This window comes from Oncorhynchus nerka, linkage group LG22, assembly GCF_034236695.1.
Source record: "Oncorhynchus nerka isolate Pitt River linkage group LG22, Oner_Uvic_2.0, whole genome shotgun sequence".
NCBI lineage: Eukaryota > Metazoa > Chordata > Actinopteri > Salmoniformes > Salmonidae > Oncorhynchus > Oncorhynchus nerka.
In genome coordinates this window covers 23,046,750-23,062,610 of record NC_088417.1, presented here as the reverse complement: position 1 = coordinate 23,062,610, position 15,861 = coordinate 23,046,750, and the positions used below count along the sequence as shown (strand labels likewise).

At 40.7% G+C, this 15,861-nt stretch overlaps 1 protein-coding gene across 2 annotated transcripts; it reads left to right on the top strand.

Moving 5' to 3' along the window:
• Positions 1–1,014: 1,014 nt before the first annotated feature.
• Positions 1,015–15,565, top strand: zc2hc1a (zinc finger, C2HC-type containing 1A). Of its 2 annotated transcripts, XM_029626528.2 has the most exons (10): positions 1,015–1,115; positions 2,222–2,301; positions 2,385–2,501; positions 2,769–2,804; positions 8,219–8,360; positions 13,388–13,539; positions 13,727–13,820; positions 14,146–14,251; positions 14,808–14,918; positions 15,416–15,565. In XM_029626528.2, exons 1-10 carry the CDS (start codon positions 1,100–1,102, stop codon positions 15,465–15,467), a joined length of 906 nt encoding a protein of 301 aa, XP_029482388.2. In that variant the 5' UTR covers positions 1,015–1,099; the 3' UTR covers positions 15,468–15,565. The 2 variants fall into 2 exon arrangements, with proteins under 2 accessions (XP_029482388.2, XP_029482389.2); XM_029626529.2 differs by lacking the exon at positions 2,769–2,804.
• The last annotated feature ends 296 nt before the right edge of the window (positions 15,566–15,861 follow it).

Genomic DNA, 15,861 nt, shown 5'->3' with positions numbered 1-15,861 from the left:
ATTTCTGGGATCTTTTCTTTCACCTCATGAAACATGGGACCAACACTTGTTGCGTTTTATATATTTTTTCAGTATATCTACTGGGTGAAATACCACAGTGTGCCATCACAGCAGCAACATTTGTGACCTGTTGCCACAAGAAATCAGGCAACCAGTGAAGAACAAACACCATTGTAAATAGCACTCATATTTATGTTTATTTATTTTCCCTTTTGTACTTAACCCTAACTATTTACACATCGTTACAACACTGTACATAGCCATAATATGACATTTGAAACGCCTCTATTCCTTTGAAACCTTTGTGAGTGTAATGTTTACTGTTCACTTTTTATGGTTTATTTAACTTTTGTTTATTATGTATTTCACATATAAACATATGTTTACCATTCCAATAAAGCACTTTAAATGTAATTGCATTGAGAGTGTAGAGAGAGAGAGAGCGGGAGAAAGCTAGAGAGAGCTAGAGAGAGAGAGTACTGAGCAGTCAGTGTGTGAGATACTGACCCGCACAGCCAAGAAGAAAAACATATTGAGGCCTAAGAATGTGGTTTATTGTGGCAGCGTGTGAAAGATCCCATTCAAACTCAACATATGTGTCCAATATGGAAGTCTGGCTGCTCAAGTTTATTGAAATAAAGTCCTAATTCAAGGCTAAATGATTATACTGCAGTTTTACCAACACTCAGGTGACTTGTTGTTAGTTTTATTTGTTTAAATTATAGGCCATGCTATCTTTGCCCTGACATGTTCTTATGTTCTTATAGGCTAAAACAGTAAACCCCCAAAAGATATGTGCTGATGTTAGCAAATTAAAAATAAAACTTGTCCAAGTAGGCCTATGGAATGAGCTTTCTTCCATTGGGTGAATTTTACTCATTGTACTTGTGCACATGACATTAAAACGTGAAACTTAGAGAGACAGAGACAGACACACCTCCCACGCCCCACCTGCCGTTCAAAATAAACAATGCACCCGTTCCTGTTTTGCTAACAGCAAAGGAATGGCCAATGATATCCTCGGATGTTGGGATGTGGTGCCGTCTCCTAGACAAGTTAGTTGCTACAGCAGCATCAGCGACCGACACAGACAAGAGAGATGGAGGACTTTGAAGGTAAGACGTTAAGTAGATAATAAATTGAGGAGATAAACAGTTATCTATTTTACTGTTGAATAAATCCTAGGTTTTCAATGCGACTTCTTATTTTGTTGTGTTGATTTTCGGGGATTTTTCAGTGCCGCAGAACTGCACTATTGTCGTTTACCGACCTCTTTCTTTGCGGTGTCTGGCCAAAACAGGGCGGAGTATGACGCTATGGTTAGGGCGTTATCCCAGTATTGGTGGCACTAGTTGTTCGTAATGCATGCTTTTACCTTGTTTTTAATAGTTGAATAGCTGATTACTCTTTGATAGCTCTAAAGCTATTTGATAGCCTTTCATAGGCCACAACGCTTGAAGAAAGGACATGTTGTTTGCTTGGAATGGCAGGCTTTGCAGCCTCATGCTAACCGGCTAGCTAATATTGATAGAATAGCCTAGATCAATATTGATTTTATCTCATAGCCTAAACAATAGCCTAAAAATGGGTCTGGCACAACCTAGCTAGCTACATCTAAAATGCTTCTCAGACAGTAAAGCCACTGAAACCATCACCAACAGCCTTGATGCATTGCTAGAATGAAGCACTTAAATTGCTTAGCCATTCGGACTAATTGTCTAATGCTACTATTTTATGCAATTATTGATGCTATTTTGAACCAATGCATAATAGTGTTTGTTACTTGAATACATTTTTGCTTAAACCTGGCACCTCTCGCTTCATATTTATGTCAAATGCTGTTATGTTTTAGGCTGCCTGGGTGCCTACCTGATCATTTAAAATAAAATAGAATTTGGTAAAATACTGTAACGACTCTGGGTTTATAATCGCTGTAATCGACTCTGCCGCACTAGCATGCTTTTGCGGCACAGTCGATAGCGCGCCGGACCTCGGGCTCGAAGGTCGACGGTTCGAGACCTGCTCCCTGCTGTTTCATTACAATACATTTCACACAAACAAACAAATAGCGTTGCTATATTCCTGCTTGCCATATATTCTGTTACCCATTAGGCCTAAGCATATTTCTGTCAAGTACTCTTATGCCCCTGGTGGTGTATCCTAGCCAAGGCTACTGTATGACAGCTCTTCATCTTCTCTGCATCCATTCACTTCTGTACAGATGTGGAAGAGGCTCCGCCCTCCAACGAAGAGCTGATCCCTTGTAAAATCTGTGGAAGGAGCTTCTTCACTAAAGTCCTGGTAAGACACACACACACACACTATAGCATGTACGTGTATTTTGAGGTTTAAACCTCCCTGTCCCTTTCCTTCTCGCCCTGTAGAAGAAACATACCCCAATCTGTCAGAAAGCAGCAGCTAAGAAGAGGAAGGTGTTTGACTCTGGCAGGCAGAGAGCTGAGGGAACAGAGATCTCCACTATCAAACCTATCAAATCTAAGGTGAGACAACATAAACACACACACACACACACACACACACACACACACACACACACACACACAGCTCCAATAACTGTTAGGCCACAGACATGCCAACACGTGCCTCAGACCACAGTGAAAGAGGCTGTTGAAGGGACCTAGTGATGGGTTTAAGACAAGGATCCACTCTACTGTGAAACAAGTCCACATTTGTTAGCTAGATGTGACCATCAACATTTCTGTTTCCTGATCATTTGTTATACACCTTAAACCACTTATGTATTTCAGTCACACACTTCTACCACCACTGCTAAGACTGTGAAAGTAAGTTGAATAGTCTTTATTTTACGTTTGTGTGTTGTTGTAACACAACATTGCTGTGTGTATAAGGTATTCAAAAATGTATTGGTCCTTTTGCACTGTAACTTGCTCTATTTTGTCAGAAGCTCTATTTGAAACAGTAGGCTGGTCAGTAGTCTGGTCAGAATATCGACCAATCCAATACTGTCATCTAACAACTGCATGCACTAATCCCCTTCCACTCTTTCCCTATTCTTTAACAGACAGTTTTTAAATGATCTTTTTTCATACAATTCATTTTCTAAACTAGAAAGGTAATAAATACTAAAAGCTCTCCTGCATTCAGAACTAAGCTGTATGTGCTTGGGCCATCCAAACCAGAGCTATACACTCCTAGACTGGTCCCATATCTGTCTGTATGTGCTTTAGCTCAACGCTATTGAGCTCGAGCTCTTATTGCTGGTTGTGTAGTCTAAATCTAGGTGATAACAGTAGTCTGATTTAAGAGGAGTAGCTAGATGCTTAGGCTACATCCTATACTCGACTGCTTCTGACAGCTAGCCACGCTGCCTGACATGCATTTTAATGGGAACGGAAAAGGAAAACAATACTGTATTATGTCCTGAACAGCTGTTCCCTCCCTGCTGGCTACCAGAATAATAATTGGTGATGGTGTGTCCTAAATTGTACTCTATTTCCTATATAGTGCACTACTTTTGGGAGGGAACCTAGGTGTGTTCTCCAGTAGTGTCGTTTTCATGGGATAAACCAAATCCCAGGTATATACTGTGGTTAGTTTGGTACGTACTTTATAACATTCATTTCTATTTAGGATTCTAATGCACACTAATGGCACTATTCTCCAGGGCTTGAAAATATGTACTTTTTTAGCACTTAAACATCATGGTAAATGCAATGGTTTGGGACTGTCCTAAATTAGTGCACTAAACCAGAGCATGCAGATATCTGGAGGATAAATAATCCCTTTGAATTGGGACTGGTGAATTGCACTGCACTTAAATGGAGATGACACGTATTGGACGTGCACTTGCAGTGTACTCTGTATAAAACACAGTTTAATCACAGGTGAGGGAAACAAGCATCTGATCTAAGCTGTAACCAGATAGGGCTGATATGAGGTCTCTGGGATTGTCATGTGACCAACCGTGAAGTGGTATGACGCTGAACCACTTCTGTCACTAGTGGTCAGTTTCCGATCCCGTGAAGACCTAAAGCCCCGGTATAGAGGGCTTTACATTAGGGCCTGGATGATACCAGTATCACGATACTCGTTAGTATCGTGGCAAGGAAACAAAACACAAAGCTTATTTAACTTCTGTAGGAAAACAGCCCTAAACATGATGTTGTCATTCAAAGTCACGTTTATTTATTTTCCAAGCTATAGCAAACAATATTCTACATACAGTACATTTTTTAAATGACCAAAGAGTTTGGTCTGCTTGGATTCTGGTATTTCACCAGCTTTGGCACGCATTAAGTCATGAAAATTCTGATGTCCGACATCAAACTTATCCTTGTCAATCACAAAGCTTCACAGAAGTGCTTGTAATGCATTAATTCTCCCCATTTAAATCATGTTGTTCTGAGCTGTACTTGTCTATTGGCACACATGCTTTGACATTCAGCCCGGGGAACACATATGCCATTTCATCCTTTTACTTGACTTTGACAGGTAAATGTTTAAACACCCTTATATTTAGCTAATAAGTTATGGGTTAGAAATATGCACATCTTTATAACTAACTACAAATCACTAGTAGGCAATCTGTCTTCAGACAAAATAGCCTAATAGGTGGGAGAGAAAGCATGTGATGGTGTGATCACATTGGCTGGTGATGATATATTTACTGCAGTATTAGGCCTAATATTTAGCCAACGAATGATGGGTTGATATGAATGAGCTTCTTCAGTTACACATAGCCTTTCTTTTCCAGATGAGCCCTTTCGCAATTACACAAGCCTCTCCTCTATTCCCTTTCTCCTGGGTTTTCTCCCAGTTTTTCAAAAGTAATCTGCTAGGATTTCCCCAATTAGATAGGATTACATGTTAGAATTGTGTTTTTCATAACGGAAAAATTAGATTCTGATTTTATGGCTAGGGATAAGGATTTGGTCATCCAATCTCACCTTTTAATCAGGATTAAATGTTGTTTTTGCGTTTTTCTTCACTTAAAGGGTAGTGATTAGGACAGAAGGCATCTTGAGAAAGACACCAATGATGCTGCCTATAGAAATCTTGTAAAGCAGGAAACGGAGAGGGCAGAAAAGCTGACTTTTCTAGCTGAAGAACAGATCAAGTTGATAGTGCTCCAACAAAAAGAGACAACTGTGCATTTCTTATTTCAAGCACGCTTGAAAGATGCTGGGGTTGCGTTTTCAGATGATGAAGACTTCTGGTGAGATGGCAAATTTAGTCGAAAAATATTGGAACTTTTTTAAAGTGTTATATTAAAAGTTATGCAAATAAATGAGTTTACAAGTGACATGCAAGCTATTTTGTCTTGGCTATCGTCATGTAGTTCATCATGTGCCAGGTTTTTTTTTACGGTATCTTATTGTTTTTTGCCAAATCGGATAGGATTACATTTTAGCATTACGTTTTTCAAAACTGGAACATTTGATTCTGATCTTCCTCATAGGAATAAAGATTTAGTAATCCAATTTTACCTTTTGTGTGTGGTTTTTGCGTTTTTCAAATCTCAAAGGTAGTGATTAGGATCATTTTTTTAATCCCCAAAATCTGGATTAGCTTTATCCCACTGGAAGGGTGGATTCAGGGTGTGTTTAGAAAGGTGAAAGGCTCTACAACCAAGAAAGGTGAGAAAGTAAAAATGGTTTTCTTACATCTGAAAACCAAAAGTTCATTATGTTAAATTGACTGCAGTATAGGTATGTGGTCAGTTTTTATATTGAGAACTGTCAAATAAATGCATCTACTTACTTATAAGTGATATGCAGGCTCTTTAATTTTTAATCAAGGTACCTTTTATTCATGTAGTTTACTCATGTTTCCCTATGACAGTGGATTTGTAGTACCTCAACCTGTCCAGTAGATGGCGAGGTGTAGGCCTGTTCAATGCACTGAAAATCTGTATTCTTTTTTCTTGATATTGTGGTATCTGATACAAATGATTTATATCCGATAATTTTCCGAAAAACTGGCACAAACAGTCAGATCGATCTGATCCTGGATAGAAAAAAAGAGGATTACAGAATCCGGCTCATTCTGATCCCCCAATTTATTTATTTTTAACCGGCCCCTGGAGTCACAAAAGCTATAGGCTGCAATATCTTGTTGGACATTTATGTTGAGCATGTTTTGCTACAATTAATCCTGTTTAGATAACTGTCTGCTGCTACTATAAACAAAATCAGTTGGCAGGGATGTTTGCTAGCAGGCAATGTGCATGATATCTAACAAAGCAGAGTGAGGGTAGGAAACGTGGAACAAAATGTTCATCAAGGTCAGATGTTGTATTTCTTGCTGAAAGAGCAGATTTGAAGGTTTCTAAAGCACATACAAACTCAAATAAAATGGGGGCATATCCCTTGTTTGTTATATGACAGCAGTTCCACATATTCCAGTGACACAAGTTATTATTATTTATATTATTAGTTATAGTCTTACTACACTGAACAAAAATATAAATGCAACGTGCAACAATTTCTACGATTTTACTGAGTTACAGTTCATATAAGGAAATCAGTCAATTGTTGGTCACAGATACCTTGGCGTGGCTCAGAAAACCAGTCCGTATCTGGTTTGACCACCATTTGGATAGGATAAAGTAATCCCTCTCACCCCCCCTTAAAAGATTTAGATGCACTACTGTTCCACTGGATGTCATAAGGTGAATGCACCAATTTGTAAGTCGCTCTGGATAAGAGCGTCTGCTAAATGACTTAAATGTAAATGTAAATGTAAATTTGCCTCATGCAACGTGACATATCTCCTTCGTATAGAGTTGATTGTGGCCTGTGGAATGTTGTCCCACTCCTCTTCAATGGCTGTGTGAAGTTGCTGGATATTAGTGGGAACTGGAACATGCTGTCACACATGTCAATCCAGAGCGTCCCACACATGCTCAATGGGTGACATGTCTGGTGAGTATGCAGGTCATGGAAGAACTGGGACATTTTCAACTTTCAAGAATTGTGTTATCATGCTGAAACATGAGGTGATGGCGGATGAATGGCACGACAATTGTCCACAGGATCTCATCACAGTATATCTGTGCATTCAAATTGCCATCGATAAAATGCAATTGTGTTTGCCCACACAACACCGTACACGCTGTCTACCATCTGCCCGGTACAGTTGAAACCGGGATTCATCCGAGAAGAGCACACTTCTCCAGCGTGCCAGTGGCTGGTCTCAAGACGATCCCACAGGTGAAGAAGCCGGATGTGGAGGGCTGGCGTCGTTACACGTGGTCTGCGGTTGTTAGGCCTGTTGGATGTACTGCCAAATTCTCTAAAATACATTGGAAGTGGTTTATGGTAGAGAAATTAACATTCTTGGGCAACCGCTCTGGTGGATAGTCATGCAGTCAGCATGCCAATTGCACACTCCCTCAACTTGAGACATCTGTGGCATTGTGTTGTTTAACAAAACTGCACATTTTACAGTCGCCTTTTTATTGTCCCCAGCACAAGGTGCACCTGTGTAATGATCATGCTGTTTAATCAGCTTCTTGATATACCACACCTGTCAGGTGGATGGATTATCTTGGCAATAGAGAAATCTCCCTTACAGGAATGTAAACACATTTGTGCACAAAATTTGAAAGTAGTGCACTTTTTTGTGCGTATGGAACATTTCTGAGATCTTCTATTTCAGCTCGAAACATGGGACCAACACTTTACATGTTGTGTTTTACTTTACATGTTGTGTTTTTTATAGTTTTGTTCAGTATATAAAATGTATGTGTGTTGACTGTGGTCAGGGCAGGGAATGTATGTGTTTCTTGTCTGTTTTAATGAACAAAATCATGAACTATTGATTTAATTTGCATGGCACAGCCATATAGCAGCCTATGGACAGTACAGACCAGTAACATAATTCATCTCAAAATATGCCATTCTATTAATCACTTAGGACTAAACAAATGAATAATGTGCGCATGTGTCGGCATGCGCACAGGAGGTATAAAAGGCTTATGCCAGCAATAATGTGGTAAAAATGAGACTGTTTGAAAGGGTAGCATATAAGCATTGTAAAAAAACAAACAGGTAACATACTGTAAATCCTGTGTGAATAAGGTATTAGAAGCAAGTGAGAGATGTTGCTGTGAGGTTTCTTTCTCTATTCTAAAGTCATTAAAAGGCACCACTTTGGATCCAGTTTCCCTTCATCATTCCAGGCGGATGGGTTACTGAAGTGTGTGTGTGTGTGTGTGTGTGTGTGTTCGTTCCAGCCGGAGCCTCCTAAGAAGCAGTCTAACTGGCGCAGGAAACACGAGGACTTCATTGCCACCATCAGAGCTGCAAAGGGCATCACTCAGGTCATGAAGGATGGGGGACCCTTACCCCCTCCTCCACCACCCTCCTACGACCCAGGTAACAACACCCTTACCCCCTCCCTCTTACAACCCAGGTAACAAAATCCTTACCCCGTCCTACGACCCAGGTAACACAATCTTTACCCCCTCCTACGACCCAGGTAACAATATCCTTACCCCCTCCTCTAGCCCCCTCCTATGACCCAGGTAACAACACCCTTACCCAGGTAACAAAACACCCTTACTCCCCCCTCAGTACGACCCAGGTAACAACACCCTTACCCAGGTAACAAAACACCCTTACTCCCCCCTCAGTACGACCCAGGTAACAACACCCTTACCCAGGTAACAAAACACCCTTACTCCCCCTCAGTACGACCCAGGTAACAACACCCTTACCCAGGTAACAAAACACTCTTACTCCCCCTCAGTACGACCCAGGTAACAACACCCTTACCCAGGTAACAAAACACTCTTACTCCCCCTCAGTACGACCCAGGTAACAACACCCTTACCCAGGTAACAAAACACCCTTACTCCCCCCTCAGTACGACCCAGGTAACAACACCCTTACCCAGGTAACAAAACACTCTTACCCCCCCCTCAGTACGACCCAGGTAACAACACCCTTACCCAGGTAACAAAACACTCTTACTCCCCCCTCAGTACGACCCAGGTAACAACAACTTTACGCAGGTCATTTTTTGTTTAGAGATTACCTGTCTGAAACATAACATTGGAGATTGAGGTCACTGAACAACATATATATATATTTTTTTTTTAACCTTTATTTAACCAGGAAGGGCTCATTGAGTTTTAAAATCTCTTTTTCAAGAGCATCCTGGCCAAGATAGGCAGCACCAAGTCATTACAAAAATGACAGACAAACAACATGAAAAACTACAAGTAATCTAGTAAAAACCATAGAATTCACAAGAGTATAAAACAGCAAATTAAAAACATTGACAGGTCAGGGAATCAGTCTCAAAATCCTTCATCAGTGATACCAATCGGGACAAGTTCTTCCAGTTTAAAAGTATTTTGTAAAGGCATTCCAAGACGATGACGCAGAGTACATAAAAGCCCTTTTTTTAAACCAAATTCAGTTCTGAAATTTAGAACAGTTAGCAGGATAAAGTCCAGCGAACGAAGCGAGTACCCACCACATTTCTGAAAAAAAAGATGCCCAAATAAAAAGGTAGTAAACCCAAAATGGCTTTGTAAATAAAAGTATACCAGTACCAGAGCCTACGAGTGACTAGAGAAGGCCAGCCAACCCTGGTATACAAAGTGCAGTGGTGCGTAAGGTTCTTGAAGTTAAAAATACATCTCAAAGTGCCATGGTAAAGAGTGTCAATTGATCTCGAACACTGAGCGGAAGCATTCAAAAATAAAATCTCCCCATAGTCTAGTAAAGGCATACATGTAGCTGATACTAGCCTCCTTCTGGCTTCAAAAGGAAAACAGGCCTTATTCCTAAAATAAAATCCCAATTGCAGCGTAAATTTTTTTGTAAGTTGTTGAATATGCAATTTAAAAGAGAGGCCATCATCAATTAAAATTCCAAGATATTTATATGAGATTACAACCTCAATCTCCTTGCCCTGACGGATAGTAATAGGTGAAAGGTTCAGAGGTCTATTTCTTGCTTTAGAAAACACCATTAGTTTAGTTTTGTCAGTATTGAGGATAAGCTTCAATTGACACAAGGTATGTTGAACAGTATAAAAAGCCGTTTGCAAGTTCTGGAAAGCTTTTGTAAGAGACAACAGTAAATAACAGTATCATCAGCATAAAAATGAAGTTGCGCATTTTGGACATTTTTGTCTAAATCATTTATATAAATAGTGAATAAGAGAGGACCAAATACAGAGCCTTGGGGCACACCATTAAAGACAGACAATTTAACAGACATAAGCCCATCAAATTGAGTGCACTGAGTTCTATCAGACAGATAGTTAGCAAACCATGCAACTGCATGCTCTGAAAGACCTACACTCGACAATATCTGCCTTAGTATAGCATGATCAACTATATCAAAAGCCGAGAGATCAATAAAAAGTGAGACACAGTGCTGTTTTTTGTCAATGGCTTCAGTGATATCATTTAAAACCTTCATGGCTGCTGTAATTGTGCTATGCTTCTTCCTGAAGACCGATTGGTACATTGATAAAATAGAGTTAGTAAATAAAAACTCTTTTAGCTGTTCACTTACAAGGGTTTCAAGTATTTTCACCAGGGGTGACAGCTTTGAGTTTGGCCTATAATTATTTAAAATAGTTGGATCTCCCACTTTTAAAAGTGGTAGGACAAATGCTGATTTCCAGATCTTTGGAATTTCATTACATTCCAGGGTTAGACTGAACAGAGATGTAAGTGGTTCAGCTATGAAATCAGCTGCCAGATTTAAAAAGCAGGGATCCAAAAGATCAGGACCTGCAGGCTTTCTCTGATCTAAGGATTTCAGGGCTTTATGTACCACCTGCACTGAGAATGGTAAAAAGCTAAAAGTTTGACCAGCTCTCACTGGTTCATCCACACAGGGTTGTACAGAGATAGAGGACACTGAATCAAACAGCCTACCAGATGATACAAAGTGCTCATTGAAACAATTCAGCATTTCAGTTTTGTCATATACAGCAACAGAGTCCTTCAAAACACATGACGGTAATTCATTAACATTACAGTTACCAGACATAGACTTAATAGCCTTCCAAAACTTTCTAGGGTCATTCAGGCTATCAGGCTAAAAAACACAATGCATTGCTGTTGAACTAGCCTTAGTAGCATCGGGTAAGGGCAGCCAATTGAGGGCTTGATATCAAACAAAAAAAGCAATCTGTTTATTAAAACAGACATAAAATATTCAGACTTGGCCTTCCTGAGAAGAAAAGAACACTTGTTTCGTAACTGCCTAAAAATAAGCCAATCAGCATCAGAACATGATTTCCTTGCTTTAGCCCAGGCTAGATTACGGTCGTGAATAATACAAGACAGCTCAGAAGAAAACCATGGATTATCCCGCCCTTTAACCCTAAACCTGCGGAATGGGGCATTTTTGTTTACTATTTGGGAAAAACCATCATGAAAGAATTTCCAGGCAGTTTCCACGTCAGGAATAAGCTCAATCTTGCTCCAGTCAAAACAAAACAAATCATGAATGAAAGCCTGCTCATTAAAACACTTCAAATTTCTCTTACGAATAAAACGTGGGTTTGTCTTAGGAACCTTAGTATTTCTAACAGCAACAACAGCACAATGGTCACTTAAATCATTACAAAAAACACCAACCTCAGAATATTTATGTGGAACATTTGTCAATATCAAATCAATCAGGGTAGATTTATCTGGGCATTTAAGATTTGGGCGAGTGTGGGAGAGTTAATCAACTGGGTAAGATTCATAGAATTACAAAACATTTTTAAATCATCAGACACCGGCTTTAACCAACACCAGTTGAGATCACCAATCAAGATCATTTCACTGTAAAGAAGTTTAGACATAAGGTGCGTGAAATATATATATATTTTAAAAGTTTTTACATATATAGCCACACCCCCACCTTTCTTAACTTGATCAGTGCGGTAAACATTGTAACCACTTATGCAAATATCCTTATCAAAAACAGACTTGCTGAGCCAGGTTTCAGAAAACACAATTACATCAGCATCAGTTGATTTAGCCCAAATCCTAACCCCATCAATTTGTGACAACAGGCTGCGTACATTTAAATGGAAAATACCAAAACCAGATCTGGATTTAAAATCAGAGGGGGTTTGGAGACATTGCATATCAGGGCCAGGGTTAGGTTGCACGTTACCTGATATCAACAAAAGAAGAATAACTAGGCACCTCGGTTTAATAACCTTACATGACTTCTCTTTCTTAAGAGACCTACTGCAAGCGAATTCTACAAGTGAGTTTCCAGACAATACAAAACAGTCATTTAAAACCATTAGACTTTGGTAGTGACACATTCGTACAATTCACACCATGACACAAAGACATAATATCTTCATGTGTTTCCAGATTATATCCGGTGACTGTGTTATTGTGTTTGTTCCAGATTATATCCGGTGACTGTGTTATTGTGTTTGTTCCAGATTATATCCGGTGACTGTGTTATTGTGTTTGTTCCAGATTATATCCGGTGACTGTGTTATTGTGTTTGTTCCAGATTATATCCGGTGACTGTGTTATTGTGTTTGTTCCAGATTATATCCGGTGACTGTGTTGTTCCAGATTATATCCGGTGACTGTGTTATTGTGTTTGTTCCAGATTATATCCGGTGACTGTGTTATTGTGTTTGTTCCAGATTATATCCGGTGACTGTGTTATTGTGTTTGTTCCAGATTATATCCGGTGACTGTGTTATTGTGTTTGTTCCAGATTATATCCGGTGACTGTGTTATTGTGTTTGTTCCAGATTATATCCGGTGACTGTGTTATTGTGTTTGTTCCAGATTATATCCGGTGACTGTGTTGTTCCAGATTATATCCGGTGACTGTGTTGTTCCAGATTATATCCGGTGACTGTGTTATTGTGTTTGTTCCAGATTATATCCGGTGACTGTGTTGTTCCAGATTATATCCGGTGACTGTGTTGTTCCAGATTATATCCGGTGACTGTGTTATTGTGTTTGTTCCAGATTATATCCGGTGACTGTGTTATTGTGTTTGTTCCAGATTATATCCGGTGACTGTGTTGTTCCAGATTATATCCGGTGACTGTGTTGTTCCAGATTATATCCGGTGACTGTGTTGTTCCAGATTATATCCGGTGACTGTGTTATTGTGTTTGTTCCAGATTATATCCGGTGACTGTGTTGTTCCAGATTATATCCGGTGACTGTGTTGTTCCAGATTATATCCGGTGACTGTGTTGTTCCAGATTATATCCGGTGACTGTGTTGTTCCAGATTATATCCGGTGACTGTGTTGTTACAGATTGTATCCGGTGGTTGTGTTGTTCCAGATTGTATCCCGTGGCTGTGTTCAAGATTATATCCAGTGATTGTGTTGTTCCAGATTGTATCCCGTGGTTGTGTTGTTCCAGATTATATCCGGTAATTGTGTTGTTCCAGATTATATCCAGTGTCCATTCTGCGAGCGGCGGTTCAGTGAGAATGCAGCAGACAGACACATGAAATTCTGTAAGGAGCAGCACGCTCGCATGCAGAATAAGGCCAAGGTACCCGGGGTTGTGGACGCCAAGAAAACACCTGCACGCACACAGGTAGGACAGCACTGATGTGTGTGTGGTTGTTTAACGTTTCTTTAAGTGTGTGAGCCATACACTGACAGTAAAGTGCGCAGTGAGTGTTGCATAGCATAAAACAAGTGTGTCTGTGTGTCTGTGTGTGTGTGTGTGTGTTTGTGCGTGTGTGTGTGTGTGTGTGTGTGTGTGTGCGCGCGCTCCACAGTTCAAGCCTCCTGCTCCTGTGAAGAAGGCTAACTCTCCTGCTGTGCCCTCTTCCTCCCGTTTACCCCAGAGATCTGTCCTGGGCCAGCCCTCCGGTAACTCACACACATTGTCTCAAGTCAGATGATGGTGCAGATATTGGTGTAACCCAGGGGTTATTTCACATGCTTGTCTCTATTTCTGCTCAGTCTCTTTAAGAACACTGTCCCTCTGTCTTACAGAGGACAGCTCCAAGTAGACCCTGTCTCTTCTGTGCTAGGCCACACTGACTGAAGCAGAATCAACAAAACCTCTTGGGCTGGGCACATCGGCCATTCAGATACAATGTCACTGAATTTAAGCCATTTTGCTGGAGAGATAGGACTGAGATGTTTTTAAGTTTACACCCTGTGTTCCTCTCCTCTCCTCTTGTCCCTATAGGGATTTCATCCAGTAAGGTTCCCTCTGCAGGATCAGTGAGGAGCGCTCCGTCTGGTTACTCTCCTAAACGCAGCGCCACTTCTGGCCTCACTAGTCCACCTTCAGGGTTAGTACACACACACACCATGCTGACAACACTAACACACATACACACCATGCTTACACTTCTAAAACGGTTTGAATGATGTCTGTGAGTATAACAGAACTCATATGGCAGGCAAAAACCTGAGAAAAATCCAACCAGGAAGTGGGAGATCTGAGGTTTGTAGTTTTTCAAAGCTTGGCCTACCGAATACACAGTTGCACTTGACTCCATTGAGTCAGTGGTCTGGCAGAGTGTCTCAGGCTCGTGACACACACTCCTGACAGAGTTAGCTCTCGTTCCAGTGCTTTTCTTCAGACAATGAACTTCTCTGGTTGGAACCTTATTGATGATTTATGTTAAAAACATCCTAAATATAGATTCCATACATTGTTTGACTTGTTTCTACGATCTGTAACGGAACTTTTCGAGTTTTTGTCTGGACGAAGTGCACGCGCCTCATGAACTTGCACAATTGGTGGCTGACTAAATACTTTTTTGCCCCACTGTACGTTTCAGACCACCAGTAAAAACTCTTCCCTTCTTTCTCCTCTTCTTCTTCCTCCTCTCCTTCTCCCAGTGTTGGAGGTAAGCCCCGTCCAGTAGGTTCCTATGGCTCTGTGAAAATCTCTCAGACAGCAGGGGGACTCAACAACAGGAAAGCCTACAACACAGACAAATACAACTCCAGGTAGGAAAAGGCCTGTATGAGTGTGACTGGGAGATTGTATGTGATGCTTTACTTGTAGTTGAAGTGTTAGACAAAATAGAAGTCCAGACAATAAACACTGTCCTCTTGTGGTTGGTGTTGGTATCGCTCAAAGGACCTTCCCCTCTGACCTTCTCCTCCAGTGGGTTTTGAGAAGGAGGCAAGGAGAGAGGACGCAAGGAGTATGCAATTAAGATTCACCAATAGTGTTGTCCTGCTGTCCATATTTACATGGTGACATCAGTCGATATGTCTTATAGTCGATTTAGCGGATGACTCAACTCAAACGCCCTTCTGCTCTCTCTCTCTTTCTCTCTCTCACTGACGTCAGATGTAATGATGTCATTACTAATGCATTCATTTCCTATCTTGCTCTTTCCCCACTCTCTCTTTCTCTCACCCCCTCTTTCTTTGTGTGTGTGTGTGTTTTATATCTCACTCTCTACTTTTTTCCCCTTCCCTGTCTTTCTCTACTTCAGGAGCGATGGCAAAAGTGAAAACGTGGATAATGTGGATAATGGGGAATGTTGACAAAGTTCTGCCACGAGTGTGGAACACAGTACCCTGTAGACTGGGCCAAGTTCTGCTGTGAGTGTGGGGTCCGTAGGATGTGTATTTAAAGGAGGAGAGTGAGGGATAGAGGTGAGAGATAGAGGAGGAGGAGAAGAGAGAGGGAGAGAGAAAGGAGTAGGAGGATAGAGAAAAGGGGGAAAGATGGGTGGAGAGGAAGGAAATTAAATTAAAGAAGGGCAGTTCACTGGAACCCTGGGCCATGATGCTGTTATGACACTTACCTAGTTAAAATAGTACACGGCAAGCAGGAGTCCCCCCCCCCCTCATAATATCGTAAAGTGAGTTTGATATCAACTCTCATAACTGTTAATGTCATTATTATGACAGTGTTATGTAGGCTTTACTACAGAAG

What these genes read in the sequence shown, in the direction of transcription:
- zc2hc1a (XM_029626528.2), top strand. An exon ending in TGTCCTGGGCCAGCCCTCCG is followed by an intron (nt 13,821 to 14,145) that starts GTAACTCACACA and finishes TTGTCCCTATAG; the next exon opens with GGATTTCATCCAGTAAGGTT. An exon ending in CTCACTAGTCCACCTTCAGG is followed by an intron (nt 14,252 to 14,807) that starts GTTAGTACACAC and finishes TCCTTCTCCCAG; the next exon opens with TGTTGGAGGTAAGCCCCGTC.